Source organism: Benincasa hispida, chromosome 10, assembly GCF_009727055.1.
Source record: "Benincasa hispida cultivar B227 chromosome 10, ASM972705v1, whole genome shotgun sequence".
Taxonomy (NCBI): domain Eukaryota; kingdom Viridiplantae; phylum Streptophyta; class Magnoliopsida; order Cucurbitales; family Cucurbitaceae; genus Benincasa; species Benincasa hispida.
Genome location: NC_052358.1, coordinates 944827 through 965887, shown reverse-complemented (window position 1 = coordinate 965887; position 21061 = coordinate 944827). Strand labels below are relative to the sequence as shown.

Here is a 21061-nt window from a genome sequence, read left to right as displayed (position 1 = left end):
ATGTGAGCGAGGATATTCTATACAAAGGAATTTGTATAAGACCGGACCACAAAATGTTTAGTCTCATTATATAACATCGTTCATAATATAGACTTACGTTTCACCAGGATGACTATAGGTAACATGACCTGAATCCTGAGTGAGTTGTGAACTTTTACCTATGAGGGCGGTCCTTTGATTTGTATGGGTGAGAATGGCCAGATCGCCGACTCATCAAGCCTACCATTTCGAGAATTTGTCTGATTGGGGAGTTGAGAACACAGCTACACAAGATGGAATTCACTCTTTCCCTGAGACAGGGGTAAGTAGATAAATTGCTCCCTTAAGAGCTGATTTTGAGTCTTGAACAATGTGACGCCACATCCTCTCCTAGCCTTAGAGGGGTTTAGCCATAGTTGAACTATGATCTATTGTTCATTAGAGGGATCAGTGATACTTAAAAGAATTAGATGTAACTACAAGAGCAAAATAGTAATTTGGCTAGCTGTACTTACGAGCAATTTGTGAGGGTCATAGTACTGTTGATTGGTTATATCCAATGAACAAATAAATTTATCTGTAGTGCGAAGAGTGTAGTTTTCGGTCTTTAGTGGAGTGTTCGACAGTTACAGATGGTGAATGATTTAATTAAAAGAGTTTAATTAATCATTCATGTACCATTGGAGCTTCAAGTCACAGGTCCATGAGGTCCCCTTGGTAGCTCAATAGGATTAATTGAGAATCAATTTTTTGATTAATTTGAATTATTCAAATCAATAGATGGATTTAACTATATATGATATAATTAAGTTGATTCAATTATATGTGATATAATTGTTATAATGTATTTGATACATTATAGCTTAATGGGAGGAAATAAATATTTGAATGATATTCAAACATAGTTTTTATGAATTGGATTCATAGTTGTTAAATTTAATATAAATACGATTTATATTAAATGCCATATAAGAGAGAAGATAAACTGCAACTTATATTGTATGTGATACAGTATTAAAACTATAGGTTTTATGTTATATTTAATATAACATATAATTTAATATAATATATATATATATATATAATATGATAAGTTAGTTATCATATTTATATTTATATTAATTATTATTTTAATAATAAGTGAGGGAGTTACAACTCCCTTCCCCTTCTTTTCTCTCCACCCGCGTAGGTTAATTTTGGCATGTTGAAAAAGAAAAGGTTTCTTCTTCTTGCTATAGATTGTCAACTTTGACAATGAGAAAACAATAGAAGAGTTTGGTGTGTTTTTGAGTTTTTTAGAACATTTTCATTCCTTCCTCCTTACCATTAAGTTTTTCCTCAAATCCAAAATAGTCGGAGCCCAACACTTCTGGGTTCTCACCCTGAGAATATCTAGAAAACCTTCGTGGTAGTGTTCGAACTTGTTCGAGTTATTTCTTAGAGAAAGTCTTCAAGTGGTTTACTGTAAAATCTATATTCATTGAAAAATTGTTTTTGGTCGATCCGTTTCCGCTCAAGATTCTCTTCTCACAGACTTCCTTCAATAGGGTTGTTGATTATGTCAATAATAGTATTTTGTTTACATTAAATAGAATATTTATACATAGAAATTTGTAAAATATATTTTTGTTTAATTGAATTCACATATCAAATGAGTGTTAAGAATATTTGGAAAAGTATGCATGCAGTTGAAAAGTATGTAACTTATAATTAAAAAAAAACCATAAAATGGAGATTTTTTTTCCTAAAACATTTATAGCAAGAATTAATGAAAATTTGAAATTTTTTCTCTGATGATCATCCAAATTTGGAGAAATTGAAAGTGAAATTGTTAAAGAGATGTGGTGGTATTCAAATGGCTGCTAAGATGATGGGGGAGATTCAATGTTTAAAAAATTCAATGATAGAGTAAAAATACAAAACAACAACAGAACAAAAAAAAAAAAAAAAAAAAGAAGAAGAAGAAGAAAAAGAAGAAGAAAATGAAGATGAAATTCATGGAGAAAAATTAGGAATCAAAAGTTTTGATTTCTTATTTTATTTAACCATATTTATGTAAGAAATATAGTGGGTTAATCGTTGTTTATTATCCAAAAAAAATGAATGAAAGAAAGAAAAGCTTTAAAAGTTAAAAAAAAAAATTGCAATATGTATTTTATTTAAACAAATATGGGTTGAATTATTGAATAAAAAAATTCTAAGACAAAAGTAGTAACTCTAAAAAACTGTATACCCAAACATATGAATTTAACTGTTGTACCTCAAATACAGACATACGAAGTCAGACCAAATAACTCTGCACCTCAAATATAGATATATGAACTACAAAGATATATGAACTTCACAGATATATAAACTCCAGACATCCTATCTCAATTCAGTGCCCCAAACAACCCCTAAGTGTATTATTTCACCATGTCCCGAGTTAACCTTGTTTGGTCAAATATTACAAAGTGTAAAAAAGGTTAACAAGTTTTAAAACTAATTATTGGTATGGAGTAAATTAAATAAAGAAAAATTATTTTAAATGATAAAATTGTTGAAAATATTTACAAATAATAATAAAATATCACAATCTATCTATCATGACACAGATAGTAGTCTATAGCGGTCTATTGTATATAGACAAAAATTTTATTTTATTTATAAATATTTTGATTTATTTTTTTATATCTCAAAACAACCCTTAAATAAATGAATTAAAAAATGTAAATTAAATCAATGACTATAAAAAGTAAAATAAATTTATACAAAATATGTTTACTCGGCCAATAGATTGGAAGTTTGATCTTGTTGTTAAACCAAAAAAGAATAAATAAAATATAAAACTCTAAATTAATTTGACCCACCAACTTCTTAAATAAATATTAAACAATTTAAATTCGGTAATAAATATTAATAAAGTTTGCATATTTATTGAGAAACTTTATTTTTCATTATTTCTCTATTTTGTATATTTATTGAAGAATTCTATCTTATAACTCTAAAATTCAAACACAAACTTTTTAACTTCACTCGATGGGCCAAATGTGCTTGTGTATTTAAATAGTATTTTTTAATTACCGGTAAAAATATCAAATATCTGAAATTCATACATCTAATCTTTACAGAAAAACAAGCATATATCTAGTTTTTTTGTTGTTGAATTATTTACATAAATAGTATAACATAAACGTGTATTTGAAGATCCATAAATGTAAGGTTTAGAGAGAAGGGAAAAAAAAAAAAAAACAGCATGTTAAAACCCAACTTAGTTTAAAATATACAATAAAATACAATAAGAAAAGTCGATATCAATGTCATATTTTGAAGAAATGATTAGAAATAACATCTTTTAAGTTCTCACCTTACAAAATTAGCACATTTTTTAAAACTCGTTCAAATAATTTTTTTCAGTCCATCTTAGACGAGATCGACCACTGAGATTTAGTTAAAAAAAATTAGATTTTTCTAATTGATCAATTGTTTTGGCCCTTTTGACCTTTCTCGATACATCTCGAAGAGATCTAGTAAATTTTCCAAAATATTATGCGATATTTCTAAATCTTATACCAAATCTTGGTTTGACCGGGGGATGGGGTCAAACTAGAAAATTTATTCGGGTCCCCATCCAGAGACGGAGCGGGGATGGGGACGGTATCCCTACCCCGACCCCGATTAAACTCCAACCTTGATTAATTATTTTTATTTATTTTTTAAAATATATATATATATATATATATAAAAGTCAAAGCCCAAACTAAAGTCCAGCTCCCAACTCAACTAATACTTCTATCAAAAGACCAAAGTCCAAGCTAAAACCTAAAAAGTAAAAACACCGACATTTTTTTCCCCAACAAAGCAACAACTAATACCCAATCCGCCATTCACGTTCAGTGTTCACGAGTCACGACTGCCTAGCGTCGATCTGTCGTTCTTCTTTTTTAGCGCCGATCTGTCGTCCACCAACCAATGAGCACCCGATCTTGTCATCCGTTGGCTGCCAAGAATAAGCACAACACAGTTGTCTTGCCGTCTGTTCACGTCAAGCACGAGCACAGTAGGGTCTCCGTTCACGTCGAGCAGGAGTTGTTCTTCCCGTTTGCTGATCATCGCTCCTTCACAGTTCAAGTCTTCGTTCAAGTTATCATTCACTTCATAGTCTCCTTCTTCACGGTCATTGTAAGTTCGAATTATTTTTGGTTAATATATTTAAAATTTATTTAAATGTTGAACTTATTTGTTATTAATAAATTTGGAATTTATTAGGTTTGTTACATTGGTAATTTGGTGATGGTTGTTAAAAATTCAACCATTGTAAGTTTGTTAATTCTATAAAATTGAATACTAGAATTAGGTTTGAACATAGATAGACTAAATTAGGTTCGAACATTGATAGACTTTAAAATTGGGTCCAAAAAACTAATACTAAAATTAAGTATCATTTACAAACTTATATTTTTAAAAACCATAATTATGTCTTAAAATATAGATAGACCTTAAAATTAGGTCCGAACATAGATGATACTAAAATTTGGTATTATTCACAAGCTTATCTTTGCTTTATTTTGTATAACTTGTTAGGTTCTAAAAAACAATGTCTTCATCACCTTCTACAAATAAAGATTCTCCAAGTTTTATTTCAAGTTCAACCCCAAATTCAATCCTAAATTTAATTCTATGCTCCTCAAATGACGATAATTTGAATGTTTATGATTGTGTTATTCTTGATGAGGAGGACACTGAAAAAGGATATTTTTCCCAAACATTTGTAAACTAAAATTGATTATTTCTGAGCGGACAGATTATAGCTTTCAAAAGATAAGAGACATGACTTCAAATATGATTTCAAAGTTTGATGAGTATTGGAAGAAAATTCTAAAGGAATCGTGAGGTCCATTGTGGAAGTGGGATTGTTCTCAATTTCGAAATTTCACAGAATTAAAGATACAGAGAAACTAATTATGCATTTTACAAAATTTATAGCATGTTAAAGAATTAACAAAAAGAAAAGGATTTGGATCACTTACCCTTGAAGAACCAAAGTCTTCACGTATTCTCTTCCAAATGGTTACAATCTCTTCGTTTTGGAACTTGATCTAAAAAAATTGCAACAATCCAATTTGGCCACCACCATAAGTGAATCTCCTATATTCTCTTTAGGGGTTTGAGAATTAGTAGGAGTATGTTGACTCCGCTATGATTTTGGGAGAGGGAGGAGAGGATTTGGGAAAGGATAATTCTTTTCTGTGTGGTCATTGGGAAAAAATCATAGCATTTTTCTAGGTAAAAGACAAGAGAGAAGAAGAATTATAACCACCCCTTACTCCACACATCTTTTATTAGAGAGAAGCTAGGGGAGGGAGTTATAACTACCTCTTAAATCAAATTCAAATATTAATTTAATAAATTATTATTATTATTATTATTATGTAACTACCTTATCATATATTATATATAAAACTATATGTTATATCAAATATAATACATAACCTATAGCTTTTATATTGTGTCAAATACAATATAACTTACAGTTTTTGTCTCTCAATAATGCATGGTATTTAATATAAATCACATTTATACTAAATTTAATCATATGAATCTAATTCATACAATTAATATTTGAATCATATCCAAATATTTAATTCTTCTCAAAATAAACTTTATATTGTGATGTATCAAATACATTATATTAATTATATCATATATAATTCATTCCCTCAGTTAATTTGAACAATTCAAATTAATCAAAAATTAATTTTTAGGAATCCCAATTGAGCTACAAATAGGACTTTATGGACTTGTAGATTGAAACTCCAGTGTGAAGGAACTCGTTTGAAGAAAACCTTGAACAGAAGTAGATCGTCCAAATTCCATTAATTATAGAATACTTAATTTACAGCAAACATACAAATAGATATGCATTTACATTTAAACTACAACATGCTTTAACAAGGAAAAAGGGCTCAAGATACATTACCTTTGAAGAACCTTTCTTTGTGAAACCCCCTCAAACAATCACGTTCCTCTTTGAAGACCTTCTTCAACGAAAATTTTAAAACAACCACAAAGAGTCCTTGGTATTCTTGGGGTGAAAACCCAGAAGTGGTGGGCTCTGACTATTTTGGTTATGAGGGATAAGATTTTGTGGAGGAAAAAGATTTGAGAAATCTTTCAAGAATAAGAACACAAAACTTTTATGTATCTCAATCGTTCAATATGCAATAGCCAATCGTTGAGGAAAAAGAGAAAACCACTTTTCTTTTAGTCCTTCAGCCATAAAATTAATAACCATCCACTAAAGTGGTTGGATAGAAAAAATGGAGAATTTATTATTCAAATAATAATTAAAAAAATATATAAATAATTATGGTAACTAACTTATCATATTATATTTATATTAAATTATATGTTATAAAATATAACATATAACCTATAGTTTTAATATCGTATTACATACAATATAAACTATAGTTTCTTTTCTCTATTTTATGGCATTTAATATAAATCATATTTATATTAAATTTAACAACTATGAATCACATTCATAAAAAATATATTTGAATTTCATTCAAATATTTATTTCCTCCCATTAAACTATAATGTATCAAATACATTATGATAATTATATCATATATGATTGAAACAATTTAGTTATATCATATATAATTAAATCTCTCTATTAATTTGAACAATTCAAATTAATCCAAAAATTGTCTCTCAACTAAATCCTTTTGAGCTACCAAGAGGACCCTATGGACTTGTAGCATGAAGTTCCAACGATACATGAATAATTAATTAAACTCTTTAATTATATTATTCACCATTCGTTAAATGTCAGGCACTCCACTAAAGACCGACAGCTGCACTCTTCCCACTACAAATATATTATGTGTCCATTGGATATAACCAATCAACAGTACGATGATCTTTACAAATTGCTTGTAAGTACAACTGGGCCAAATTACCATTTTGCCCATGTAGTTACATCTAACTCCTTAAGTACCACTGATTCCTCTTATAACAATAGATCATATCCTACTATGACTAAACCTCTCTCGGGCCAAGAGAGGGTATGACGCCACATTGTTCAAGACCTGGAATCAGCCGTTAAAGGAGCAATTTATCTATTTACTTTCTACTTTGAGGAATGAACGAATTTCATTTTGTGTAGCTGTGTTCTCAGCTTCCCAATAGAACTAATCCCCAAAATGGTAGGATTGTTGAGTCGACGATCTGGCCACTCTCACCCATACAAATCAAATGACCGCCCTCATAGACAGGAGTTCACAACTCACTCAGGATTCAAGTCATGTTACCTATGGTCATCCTAGTGAAATGTTTGTCTCTATTATGGATGGTGTTATATAATAAGACTAAATATTCCGTGGTCCGATCTTATACAAACTCCTTTGTATAGAATATCTCCGCTCACATGTCTAATACATGAATGACCAGGATCAGATCATTTGTAGCACTTTACAACGATTGTACCACCTACAAAGCGGGTCATACTCATAGTGTCACCAGGAAAAGGTACCCAGCCTTATCCATTTACTACAAACCATTTAGGTTATCACTTAAACATGATCCACTTGTATGTCTCCACATACATGTTTAAGTTACAAAGATAACCTTGGATGTTAGTTTATTGGTTTGTGGTTAATATAACTAAAATATCACATATTTTTATAGACAAAGTGAATAAAACATCATATATTTTATTAATCACATAAGAGTTTGATCATACAATGTTTAAAAACTATAGGACCCTATGAGATTTAGGACATTAACCTTAACACATTAGTACTCGAATAATTAATTAAACTCCTTTAATGAAATTATCCAACATCCATTAATTGTCGGTCACTCCATTAAAGAACGACAGTTACACTCTTCTCACTACAGATATATTTATGTGTCTATTGGATATAACCAGTCAACAGTGCGATGACTCGTCACAAATTGCTCGTAAGTATAGGTGGGCCAAAATTACCATTTTACCCCTGTATTTGCATTTAACTCCTTAAGTACCACCGATCCATTTAATGAACAATAAGTCATAATCCAATTATGAAAAATCTCTCTCGGGCCAACAGAGGGTGTGGCACCACATTGTTCAAGCCCCGAATCAGTCCTTAAGGGAGAATTTATCTACTTACCCCAACAATAGTGAAAGTGTGAATTTTGTCTTATATAATTGTGTTCCCAACTCCCCAATCAGACGAGTCTCCAAAATGGTAGGATTATTAAGTCAACGATCTGGTTACTCTCACCCATACAAATTAAATGATCGCCCTCATAGACAAAAGTTCATAACTCACTCAGGATTTAAGTCATGTCATCTATGGTCATCCTGGTGAAATGTAAGTCTCTATTCATTTCGTGGTCTGGTCTTATACAAACCCCTTTGTATGAACATCCCTGCTCATATATCTCTACATGAATGATCAGGATCAAATCATTTGTAACACTTTACAACAATTGTAACATCTACAAAGCGGGTCATATTTGTAGTTTCACCATACCAATTGTAACATCTACAAAGATACCCAATCTTATCCATCTACTATAGACCATTTAAGTTATCACTTAAACATGATTCACATGTATGTCTTTATATACATGTTTAACCTACAGGAGATAACCTCAGATGTTAGTTTATTGGTTTCGTGGGTTAATGCTACTAAATGTCAAATAAAATACATCATATTTTATTAAATAAATAGATCGTTTGTACATTATGATTACAAACTATAGGACCCACGAGATTTAGTTCATCGACCCCAACAAATTCATGGGAAAATGGCCATAACTACAGTAGAATTTCATTACAAATAGAAGTTGATTGAGTTTTACTTCCCTAGAATTTATGGTGATACTTTTCTTCACAAGGTGGAAAGGCTTTTTTTTTTTTTTTTTTTTTTTTTTTTTTGCATATTTGGAAAAAGAATATCACCTAAAGCATGAAAGTAAAGGTGATGATTCTCGCTCTACAAATTTTAATGGAACATCAAATAATACAAAATTTGATGATTTTAATAATTATGACTCGTTTGTTTCAAATACCAATAAGATGAATAAGAAGCAATAGTTTGATGCATATTTGGATGAATCTGTCTTAACCCGATCATCTGATTTTGACATTATAAGTTGGTAGAAATTGAATGGGGTCAAGTATCTCATTTTACAAGAAATTGTTGGAGACATATTATCCATTCCTTTTATCTAGTGTTACATCAAAGTCTGCTTTTAATACTTGTGGTAGGATTGTAAGCCCATATCGTAACAAACTTCACCCGAAGGCAATAGAGGTTTTGATGTGCACTTAAAATTGGATTGCAACTGAAGATTTGACATTTAATATATTAATAAATATTTTTTTTGTATTATAAATATGTGACAACATAAGATATTAGCACGGGAAAAGAAATGGTTAAACATTTAACAACTGTTTTAAAAGATGCAAATGACTCTAATGAAGCTGGAGTGGTGACTGAGGTATGCTCAAGGATTAATATTATTTTTATGGCACTTTTTAAAGCTTGTTGTCTAGTTATTTTTTTGTGACATTATTTGTTAATTGTATTTTAAATATAGAAACAATACTCACACCTAAGGATGATATGATGTCGAGAAATGTGAAAAAATTGAACGTAAAGTTATCGATAAAGAGAAAATAACGAACAATTTATGATTTTGATTGTTGTATTTGTAATTGTGTAAGACATTTGACTTCAATTGATTTCCAACTTTTATTCAAACTTTATTTATTCTAAGTTGTAAACTTATTTAATGGATTTGTGAACTTCTAAATTGTGTTTATTTTATGGATTATTCCATTAAATTTTGTTTATTTTTTGTGGACTAGTGCAATTTTAAATAAAGTGACTTGAATTTTAAAAAAAAAATGTCAATAGGGGAATACTCGCAGGGCAACGGGGAATAGGTACTTGCGGGGACCTTGTTTCCCCGATGGGGAATTCCCACCCTCGTCCTCGCCTTTGAATGATGGGGATGAGAGTGAATTCCCTCCATGGGGTCGGAGATAGGAGATCCCCTCCCTCCCGCCTCACCCCGACCCCATTGCTAACTCTAATTATATATAAAAAGTTTGTATAAGACTAGACCACGAAATGAATAGTCTCTCTATGTGACACTGTTGCTAGAAGAGACTTACATTTCACCATAATGACCATAAGTGATTTGACATGAATCCAGAGTGTGTTGTGAACTCCTGTCTATGAAGGCGATCATTTAATCTCTCGAAGCCCATAAACTGAAGGAGATCATTCGAGCAGTACATTAGAGAGTAAACAAGAATAAGTCATTCTTCAAGGATAAGTCATTCTCAATCCTTCTTCCTCTCCAAATTTCTATGAATGTATTCTTAATTAGAGTAAACGTATATTAATTTTCGTCCCCTAATAATTCTAGTTCCATAAAATAAAAAATTGAGGCACGATCTTTGTGCTACGGGTATTCACATACTTCCTTCACTTAGTCCCTTGAGAGGCATGTGGATGGTGGGTTGAGTTGAGTTGGATGAGCAAAAAAGCTCACCCGACATTTGATTCCGTTGATAATTATTACGCAACATTTCATTTATCCCCCTTAACTCCCAATTTTCACGCGTTTTCATTTTCATTCCTCTCCAACTCCCTCATTTGCTCTATCGTTTTTATCTCTCTTCATGTCTCTTCCGATCTCTTTTGTCTTCTCTCTCATTCTCTAATTTGTCTCTTCATTTGTTCTCTTTCATCTTTTCTCTTCATCTCTTTTGATTTCTTCCTCCGATCCGCTTCTTTGTCTTTTCTTCTATGGATGTTTGTTGGTTTTTTTAAGATCTATTAGGTATTTATTAGTTTTTTTTTAAATTTTATTTTTCTGTTTCCATCTCTGATTTGCATGTTAGATATGGGTTTTTTCCCCTTTGATTTTGGGGTTTCGTCTTCTAATTTGCATGTTAGGGTTTGTTATGTTTTAAGAAGGGGAAAATTAAGCATTTTTAAGTGTATTGTAATCTAAAAAAAAATGTAAGTATAATTGGAAATTAAAAAAAGGGTAGGCACAAAAAAAAAATTGCAATACATAAACAATTTTGTTTAAAAAATATGCACCAGATACTCCAAATCAACTCAAAATAACTTTAGATATCAAACACATACAATAATTTCCAACTAAATTCAACTCTGCACCCAACACATGCTCCCTTAATTTTCAAAATGTACCCCTTAAGTCCCCAAGTTCTTATGGATAGATTTAAAAGATCATCTAAGTATTGTTTTTTAAATTTTATATAATTTTATGACATTTGAATTACAAAAATAAGTTTAAAAAATAATTTTAGAAAACTGGTAGTTTTTAAACAATTATTCTTCTAATTTAAACAAAAACAATAAATTATTGTAGATACCTTTTAAGTCTATTTAAAAAAATCTAAGGTCTAAAGGTACATTTTAAATCATGGGTCAAATGCACATATTCTAAAAATCTCAAAAACTAAAAAGATACGTTTTAAAAATTCTTGAATTAATCGCACATATTTTTCAAAACTCTAAAAGGTAATTTCCCTCTACTTTTACCATTTTCAATTATACCTTCAATGGGTGGTTGATAAATTATTTGTTTGTTAAGGTTGTTTGATTTCATTTCTAAAATTATTTAGATGCGTTAAATAAAAATATCATTTCTTTCTTCAATTAAAAATACTAGGGGTGAAAGATGAAATCAGCATTCACAAGAAATATCGTACCAATATTTGTTATACAAGTTTTTCATTAGCCAATTTAAAGAACGTGAGAAACTACGGTGGCTAATTTTAAATAGCTATACAAGTTTTTCATTAACCAATTTAAACATTTGTTGACCATAAATGTTTAATTAACACAATATTAAGACTACACTGAAAATTTTAAGTCAATATTGGCTTAAATTGAAATCTAATAAAAATAGTGAAACTTAATTAATTATAATTCTTTTAATAATTTTTAATATATTAATATAAATTAACTCTAAAGATGGAAAGTGAGTTTTTGATGAAAAATCGAATTAAAGGTGTAATCTTGAAATATAGGAATCAAATTGAAGTAAAATTTAAATGTCGAAGGTAAAATTGTAACATTTTGAAAACTTGAGAGTTTGGTAACCATTTTTTTTTAAAAAAAAAATTAAGTCTATGGACACTATTTCTATCTCCAAATGTCTTCTTTTGTTATCTACTTTCGACTAATGGTTTAAAAAACAAACAAAATTTTGAGAACTAAAAAAAAGCTTTTAAAAAACTAAACCATTGTAAGAAATGTGGATGAAATATATTTAATTTTCGAAAAGCAAAAACCAAAAACCAAATAGTTATCAAACGAGACCTAAATATGTAACATTTTAAATTTATAGACTAAATAGAGACTATGGGTGTACACGGGTTGGGTTGGGTTGGGTTGGGTTAGGTTGGTCGGGTTGGCTACCTGAATGACCTGAACATGGTCTACAACCCAAATCAACCCAACTATTAAAATTTGGGTTGGGTTGGGTTGTCGGGTTATAAAAAATGGAGATTTATTTATTTATTTTTAATATGAAAGAAAAGAAAGACCATGAGAAAGACAATGAAATCTACCAACATTATGGTGTTTGGACTCAAATGGAACTCAACGTCGGAGAGCCAAAGATTGAGAAAGAAGGGGGAGGCAGACTAGATGACTAAGATCGAGGGAGAAAAGGGAGAGAAAGGAGACGAGTCAAGACGGTGAGTAGAGGGAAAAGCCGAGAAAGCAAACAAAAGACAAAGGAGAGTTGAAGATGAAATTTCTTTATGCACAAACATTGTAAAGAAATTGAGAGCGAAAGATGAAGAGAGAGAGGTGAGAGGAAGAAGACGAAGAGGGACAAAGGTGAGAGGAACGGTGAATTAAACATGAAAAGTGAAGGACGCGCCTGAATTTTGTGGGGTTCATTAAAGGCTAAGCGGCACAAGAAAATAAAACCCTATATATATATATATAGTTTAAATAATATTAGTAATTCGGGTTGGGTTGTGTAACACCCCGATTTATTTTGTAGTTAAGTTTTAATTTATTTTGTAATTAAGCTTTAATTTTTGTTGGACTTCTTGGATAAATCAGAATCTGGGATTAATGTATTTGGCTAAGTTAAAATACAATTTAATTATTCGAAATTAAGTTTTAATTTGGCTTGCATTTGGAGATTTGATTATCTATGGAGATAATTAAGTTTGTTTGTTGGAAGTTATATATATATATGTGTGTGTGTATGTTTTTGGAAGAGGAATGGGGAATTTGGAATTTAAAAAGGAAAAGGAAAGAGGTTTTAAGTATATTTATACATGTGGGAAAGGAAAAAAGATTTTTTTTCTTCGTATTCCCCCCGCCCGACTCGCCCACTTCCCTCTTCTCGTCCACAGATACTACTAGAACTTTCAGAATACATAGTAAATTAACCCAAGCAGGAAGTTAGGCACGTGCGGATTGATACGCCTTTCCCTCCCCCGCCCCCCCCCCACCCTTTTTCCTTTTCAAGGACCACAGCCTAGCTTCAGACGCTCGGTTTGGAGTCGCGTCATCCCCCGCCAACAGTCGTCGTTCACTTTTTAGGCCATAGTTGCTAAAATAAACTGTGGTTAATGTCATAGGGCTGATTCGAGTTTTATCCAAGGGTTTTAAGGAATTATTTGCACTAACTTTTATGACCAAGTTGAGGTAAATGGTACTATTACTGGTGCCTTCGTGACAGGTTGCCTAGATTAGATTTATAAAGTTAATTAATGGACTCTAGAAGCATGATTTTGTCGTTGTAATATACTTGTTGCATGACAATTATGAATATTATGAGCATGTTTGAGATTCTAAACAGTACTGAAATAATGTATGTGATGCATAATTAGACCAATCGGGCAGTTTACCGTCTCGCCTTGATGCATGTTTTATTTCAAGAGGACCGAAGGGTCTAGTTCAGTTTGACACCCTGTCCCTGTCTCTTATACACATCTAGATGTGTATAAGAGACAGGGTTCACGTTCATGTTATTTTTCCATGTTTGACGGTGTGCCTACGGGCCACAAGACATCGACAGGTTCACGTTCATGTTATTTTTTTCATGTTTGACGGTGTGCCTACATGCTGCTAGACATGTGTGAATCGACATGTTCACGTTCATGTTATTTTTTCATGTTTGACGGTGTGCCATCAGGCCACTAGACATTCAAGTCAATGCAAGACAATACGTCATTTGGTTTCTTTTCATCAAGCATTTGAACCTTTATGTTTTCTCATGTTTTTATTTTATTTTATATATGATTTTTCTTTTATTATTTACTTCATGTTAAGGGGTACCCGGGTCAAACGATTTAAAATCTTAAGATAATGACAAAATAGTTTCTTATATACTTAAGCAATCCAAAATCATGTTATTTTATTTTATTTTATTTTATTCCTCAATGTGAATATTTATGCATGCATACAGTAACGATTCCCTTTTTAGTTGTCCTAAGAAGTGGGGTTGTTACAATTGGTATCAGAGCCCATGTTTTGGGTTTTGTAGACTGACTTACTATGTAAGTCCAGGTTGTCCATTTTGGCTTATAACAAATTCTTCGTCGTCGCCAAGTATGTCCCTTATGAAAAGTATCTAGGATAATATGCACCCGAGTATGTAGTATTTATGATTGCATTTGATGTGTTTTATTGGTAAGGAAAGTAGTTAAGTGGTGGTTGCGAACAATTGTGAGGAAATGGTATGTGTTAGGGGAAGAGGCAGTCATAGGGTTACCAGAAGGGGGCGCGTTCCCCTAGATCAGAATCCGACAGTTCAAGATCAAGATCCTCATGATGAGGACCCACAAATTCAAGATTCACAAGTTCAGGACCCTACGGTACCAGAGGATTCCTTGCTGCCTAGGGACCCCTCAGGGTCAGGGTGGCAGCGAACCCAGACATGAGTAGAGCCCAACACACGGCCACACCACCACAGACGTAGGCCACCCCAATTGTTCCATCAGAGTTTACCGATTAGGCAACCGCTATTGGGGAAGCAATCACATCAACTGTGTTGAGTAAAATGAAGGACATGCTGGATGAACGGTCGGCCCAGTTTGCCCAATTCTAGCAGTTACCACCACCACAGGATCAGATGCCGCAAGTTCAGACTCAGAACATGACCCAAAACTAGAGCATGTCGGGCCTTTCGGTGGAGGCCAAGCATTTGCAGGAAGTACAACCCCATCACCTTCAATGGGTCACTAAAGGACCCTACCAATGCAGATTTATGGATATCCATGATTGAAATGATTTTCCGTTATATGAAATGCCCAGAAGATCAGAAAGTGCAATGTGTCGTTTTCATGCTCGCTAACAAAGCACAAATTTTGTGGCAGTCAGTAGAAAGGATGTTGGGCATGGGAAGGGAACCAGTGACATGGAAGCAGTTCAAGGAACGCTTTTACGTGAAGTACTTCTCTGCCAACTTGAGATACAATAAGCAAATGTTGGAGCTGAGGTAGGGACACAGGTCGGTGGAGGAGTAAGACTAGGAGTTTGACACCCTGTCCCGTTTTTCCCTGGAGTTGGTTGCTACGAAAGCTATGAGGGCAGAGAGGTTTGTTCATGGCCTAAAGGACAATATACGAGGTATTGTGCGAGCCTTCAAAACAACCACCCATGTTGAGGCACTTTGTTTAGTAGCTAAGGTGGACCCACAGTGGGGAGACGAGCATTCACGGGCATTTGGAGCGGGACCTTCCTCGGGTTAGAAAAGGAAGGTAGATCAGAAGGCTTTCGAGCCTCACCCCCATCAGAAGATTTAAAGCTCAGACTTATTACTTCGACACTTTAAGCAGCAGGCTGCCGAGGCAAGTATGGTAGAAATAAATCGGTCGGTGTGTAGCTCGTGTGGAAGACGTCACTAGAGTCGATGTTTGGCAGGCACCGGGGTCTGTTTTCATTGCAAGCAGAAGGGGCACTCGATAGATGGATGCTCTAATAGAAACACGTCCGGTTACGGAACTAGTTTGTAAGCCATGAACAGAGGAGTTCAAATAGGCCTCAGCAACAATAAGGTTGTGTTTACTCAACCACCCAGTAGGACGTCGAGAAAGCAGACACTGTTATGATAGGTACTCTCCCAATCTTGGGACACTTTGTGCTGGTATTGTTTGATTCCGATTCTTCCCATTCGTTTATACCATCGATATTTGTTAAGCATTCCATGTTAGAATTAGAGCCCTTGCACTATGTGTTATCGGTATCCCCTCCGTCTGGAGAAATTATATTAGCAAAAGAGAAGATAAAAGCATGTCAGATTGAAGTCGCGAGTCGTACACTGGATGTGACTTTGATAGTCTTAGACATGCGGTATTTTGATGTGATTTTGGGCATGGATTGGCTAGCTTCTAATCATGCCTGTATAGAATGATCTCACAAGGAGGTGTTTTTTAACCCTCCCACAATAGCCAGCTCTAAATTTAAAGGGGCGGGGACCGTGGTCCTACACAAAGTAATTTTTGACATGAAAGCCCAGAGGTTGCTTAACTGAGGTACCTGGAGTATCTTGGCTAGTGTTGTTGACACTAGAGAGCCTAGGTCTCCTTGACTTTGGAGCCAATAGTATGAGATTACCCAGATGTCTTTCCAAAAGATCTTCTAGGTCTGCCGCTGCATCGGAAGATAGACTTTGCTATCGAGTTGGAGCCAAGCATAACTCTTATCTCGAAAGCTCCATATAGAATGGCTCCAGTAGAACTGAAGGAGCTTAAGGTTTAGTTGCAAGAGTTGTTGGACAAGGGTTTCATCCGCCCTAGTATGTCCCCGTGGGGTGTGCCGGTACTTTTTGTGAAAAAGAAAGATGGGTCATTATGTCTTTGCATTGACTACAGGGGATTAAATAAGGTGACTATAAAAAACAAGTATCCACTTCCCAGTATTGACGACTTGTTTGACCAGTTGTAAGAAGCTACAGTGTTTTCTAAGATCGATCTTCGGTCGGGATATCATCAGTTGAGGATAAAGGACAGTGATATTCCTAAGACAACTTTTCGTTCGAGGTATGGCCATTATGAGTTCATCGTGATGTCATTTGGGTTGACGAATGCTCCTGCAGTGTTCATGAACCTGATGAATAGGTTGTTTAAGAAATTTTTTGACATTTTTGTGATAGTCTTCATAGATGACATTTTGGTTTATTCCAAGACAGAGGCGGAATAGAAGGAGCATTTACAAAAGATTTTAGAGACCTCGAGGGTGCAAAAGTTATATGTTAAGTTTTCCAAGTGCAAGTTTTGGTTAAAACAGGTGTCCTTTCTAGGGCATGTGGTGTCCAAGGAAGGTGTATCTATTGACCCCGCAAAGATTGAGGCAGTCACGAGTTGGCCTCGTCCAACCACAATCGGAGAGGTACGTAGTTTCTTGGGGTTAGCGGGCTATTATCGTCGTTTTGTGAAGGACTTTTCCCGTATAGCCACCTCTCTGACCCGGTTGACCCGAAAAAAAGCTTTCTTTATTTGGAGTAAGGCTTGTGAGGATAGTTTCTAGGATCTCAAGTAAAGGTTGGTTACTACCCCAGTTCTCACCGTACCGGATGGAACAGGTGGTTTTGTTATTTACAGTGACGCCTCCAAAAGAGGTTTGGGGTGCGTATTGATGCAGCAAGGTAAGGTAGTTGCTTATGCCTCTTGTCAGTTAAAGAACCATGAACAGAACTATCCCATACATGATTTGGAATTGGCAGTCGTGGTTTTTGCTTTAAAAATCTAGAGGCACTACTTGTATGGCGAGAAGATACGAATTTTCACCGACCACAAGAGTTTAAAATACTTCTTCACTCAGAAGGAGTTAAATATGAGGCAGCGTAGGTGGTTGGAGCTAGTGAAGGACTATGATTGTGAGATTTTGTACCACCCAGGGAAGGCAAATATGGTGGCGGATGCTCTAAGTAGGAAGGTAGCCCATTCAGAAGCCCTTATCACCAGACAAGCCCAGTCATGTAAGGACTTGGAGCTGGCCGAGATAGCAGTGGTGGTAGGGGAGGTCTCTGCACAGTTAGCACAGTTATCGGTACAACCGAGTTTGAGGCAGAGAATCATTGATGCTCAATGGAGTGATCCTTACCTGGTTGAGGTAGCACAACAAGTGAAGGTAGGGTAGGGTGGTGAATTCTTCATGTCCGCAGATAATGGTCTTACTTTTCGAAGACGCTTATATGTACCAGCAGATGATGACCTTAAGAATGGTCTATTTTGGGAGGCTCATAACTCCCCATTTTCGATACATCATGGCAGTACTAAAATGTACTAGAACCTAAAAGATTGTTACTTGCAGAATACCATGAAAGTGGAGATAGCAGAGTTTGTCAGTAAGTGTTTGGTGTGTCAGCAAGTGAAGGTCCTAAGACAAAAGCCAACAGACTTGTTGCAACCTTTGAGCGTACCAGAATGAAAGTAGGAGAATGTCTCGATGGACTTCATTGTGGGGTTTCCGCGAACCGCGAAGGGTTTTACAATAATTTGGGTTATAGTGGATAGTCTAACCAAGCTAGCACATTTCATTCCTGGGAAGCCTACATATTTAGTGAATAAGTGGGCACAGTTGTATATGAAAGAGGTGGTAAGGTTACACGGGGTGCCAGTGTCTATTATTTCTGACAGGGACCCTCGATTTACCTCCAGCTTTTGGAAGAGCCTTCAGGCAGCATTAGGTACTCGTTTGAATTTCAGTATGACTTTTCACCCACAAACTAACGGTCAGATAGAGCGTTTAACCAAGACACTGGAGGATATGTTACGTGTTTGTGCGTTAGAGTTTCCAGGGAGTTGGTGTTGGGATTGGTGTCTTAATTCTCCCGGAGTCTCGTTGTTTGTAAAGATACACATTATTTGATGAATAAAATAAGTGTTATTTAATTCTGGCATTTACTCATAAGCTCCTTGGTTATCTTATGTGAACTTAAGCATGTATATGTGATATACAAGTGGATCATGTCTTAAGTGATAACCTAAATAGGTCTGTAGTATAAGGATTAAGGTGGGATACCTGATTCTGGTAACACTACGGATACGGCCTGCTTTGTAGATGTTACAAGTGTTGTAAAGTGCTATAAATCTGTCTCTTATACACATCTAGATGTGTATAAGAGACAGAAATAGGTCTGTAGTATAAGGATTAAGGTGGGATACCTGATTCTGGTAACACTACGGATACGGCCTGTTTTGTAGAGGTTTGCAAGTGTTGTAAACTACTATAGATGGTAGATCCAAACCATTCATGTGGAGACGTGTGAGCGGGGGTGTCCTATACAAAGAGTTTGTATAAGACCTGGACCACGAGATGACTAGACTCTGTATATAACGCTGTTGATACTAGAGACTTGCATCTCACCTAAACGACCATAGGTGACACGACCTCAATCCTGAGTGTTTTGGGAACTCCTACCTTTGAGGGCGGTTATTTAATTAGTATGGGTGAGAGTGGCTAGATTCCCAACTCAACATACTTACTTTTTTGGGGACTTGTCTGATCTAGGAGTTGGGAACTCAATCCACAAGATGGAATTCACTCTTTTCCCAAAGCAGGGATAAGTAGAGAGATTGCTCCCTTAAGGGCTGATTCCGAGGCTTGAACATAGTGGCCACAACTTCTCTTTGGAAGAGAAGACTCTGTCATAGTAGGACTATGACTTATATTCATTAGAGAAATCAGTGGTACTTAAGAAGACAGATGTAACTACATAGACATAACGGTTATTGGCCCAGTTGATTTACGAGCGATCTGTGAAGGGTTCTCGCACTTCTGATTGGTTAAGATGGACACATAGTATATCTGTGGTAAGAAGAGTTCAGCTGTCGATCTTTAGTGGAGTGCCTGACAGTTAACGGATGGTGGATCACGTGACTAAAGAGTTTAGTAAGTTATTCACGTACCGTTGGAGCTTCGAGCTACAGGTCCATAAGGTCCCCTTGGTAGCTTGATGCGTTATTTTATATGATGAAATAATGGAATGAAATGTAGTGATGGAAATACGTTGAGCAACAAGTTTTCTCAACGGAATACAAGTATAAACCCCATTGAGTTTCCTGGTAAGTCCAGGGTCGAACTCAGGGACTAGGAAAACAGTATGCGGTGATAATTTCTAAGAAGACTTTGCGGTAACCAAATAATCAAATAGTTGTTTTGGATTTTTGTTTGCAGTATAAAATAAATGTATGTGGCGGATTTGAGAAAAGATCGATTATGTTGTAGATACACTAAGTATGCAGAGGAACGGGTTGAGAAGTTCTTTAGCTAACATTTCCCAGGAATGCATCAAACTATGCGATCATGCTACACTCATGCGACAACAAATCATTTTCCAATGCAAGTGCGGTGCTCCTAGTTCTAGGACGCATGTGTTGAATGCAATAATGTCCATAGAGCTTATTCCTAAGTCTCTAATTTTTTCCTATGTGATGATGCAAGATGCACACAAAGACAAGGTGACCGCACACAATCATATCTTATCTATATGATGCATGCGATGCATTAATAGCAAATAGTGCTTATTCCTAAGCTTCTATCTCTTAATTATGCATTCTAATTTGACTCTCCCGAGCCTAGATTCTAACCTGACTTTTTCAAGCCTAGATTCTGCCCTTAGACTACCTTCCTGAGTATCTCTAATGGACGAATGATGCATACATAATACAAGATAATCGCATAGAATGAAGATCCCCAGTTATACTAGCTAAGTGTTTCTCAACCCATTCGACAGATTTAGCTACTCATGCGTAATAAACAGAGAGTGAACAGATATAAAGAAGTAAATTCCATTTCTATAGATAAGTTTAAGTACAAAATGACAATGGAAGATAAGGATAGAGAGCATGGTAGCAATCCCTTACTTCTCAAGCTTTTACACTGTCAACTCTATTCTATTCAAAAGATATTCCTGCTTCCGCAAGAGCTGGCCCTCTCTGATCTCACGCTTTCGGCACTCTTCTAAGTTCACCGGAACGATCTCTCGGTACAATCTCGCTTCTCTCGCTTCCGCCTTAAATAAAAGAAAAACTAAAAACAAGGTTATTCTATCTAAGGGAAAATTCTCTAACTATCTGAACTCC

At 34.7% G+C, this 21061-nt stretch overlaps 1 protein-coding gene across 1 annotated transcript; it reads left to right on the top strand.

Moving 5' to 3' along the window:
- Positions 1 to 16697: 16697 nt before the first annotated feature.
- LOC120088190 lies at positions 16698 to 18404 on the top strand. Its single transcript, XM_039045306.1, has 4 exons — positions 16698 to 16727; positions 17262 to 17363; positions 17724 to 18104; positions 18288 to 18404. Exons 1-4 carry the CDS (start codon positions 16698 to 16700, stop codon positions 18402 to 18404), a joined length of 630 nt encoding a protein of 209 aa, XP_038901234.1.
- Positions 18405 to 21061: the final 2657 nt, after the last annotated feature.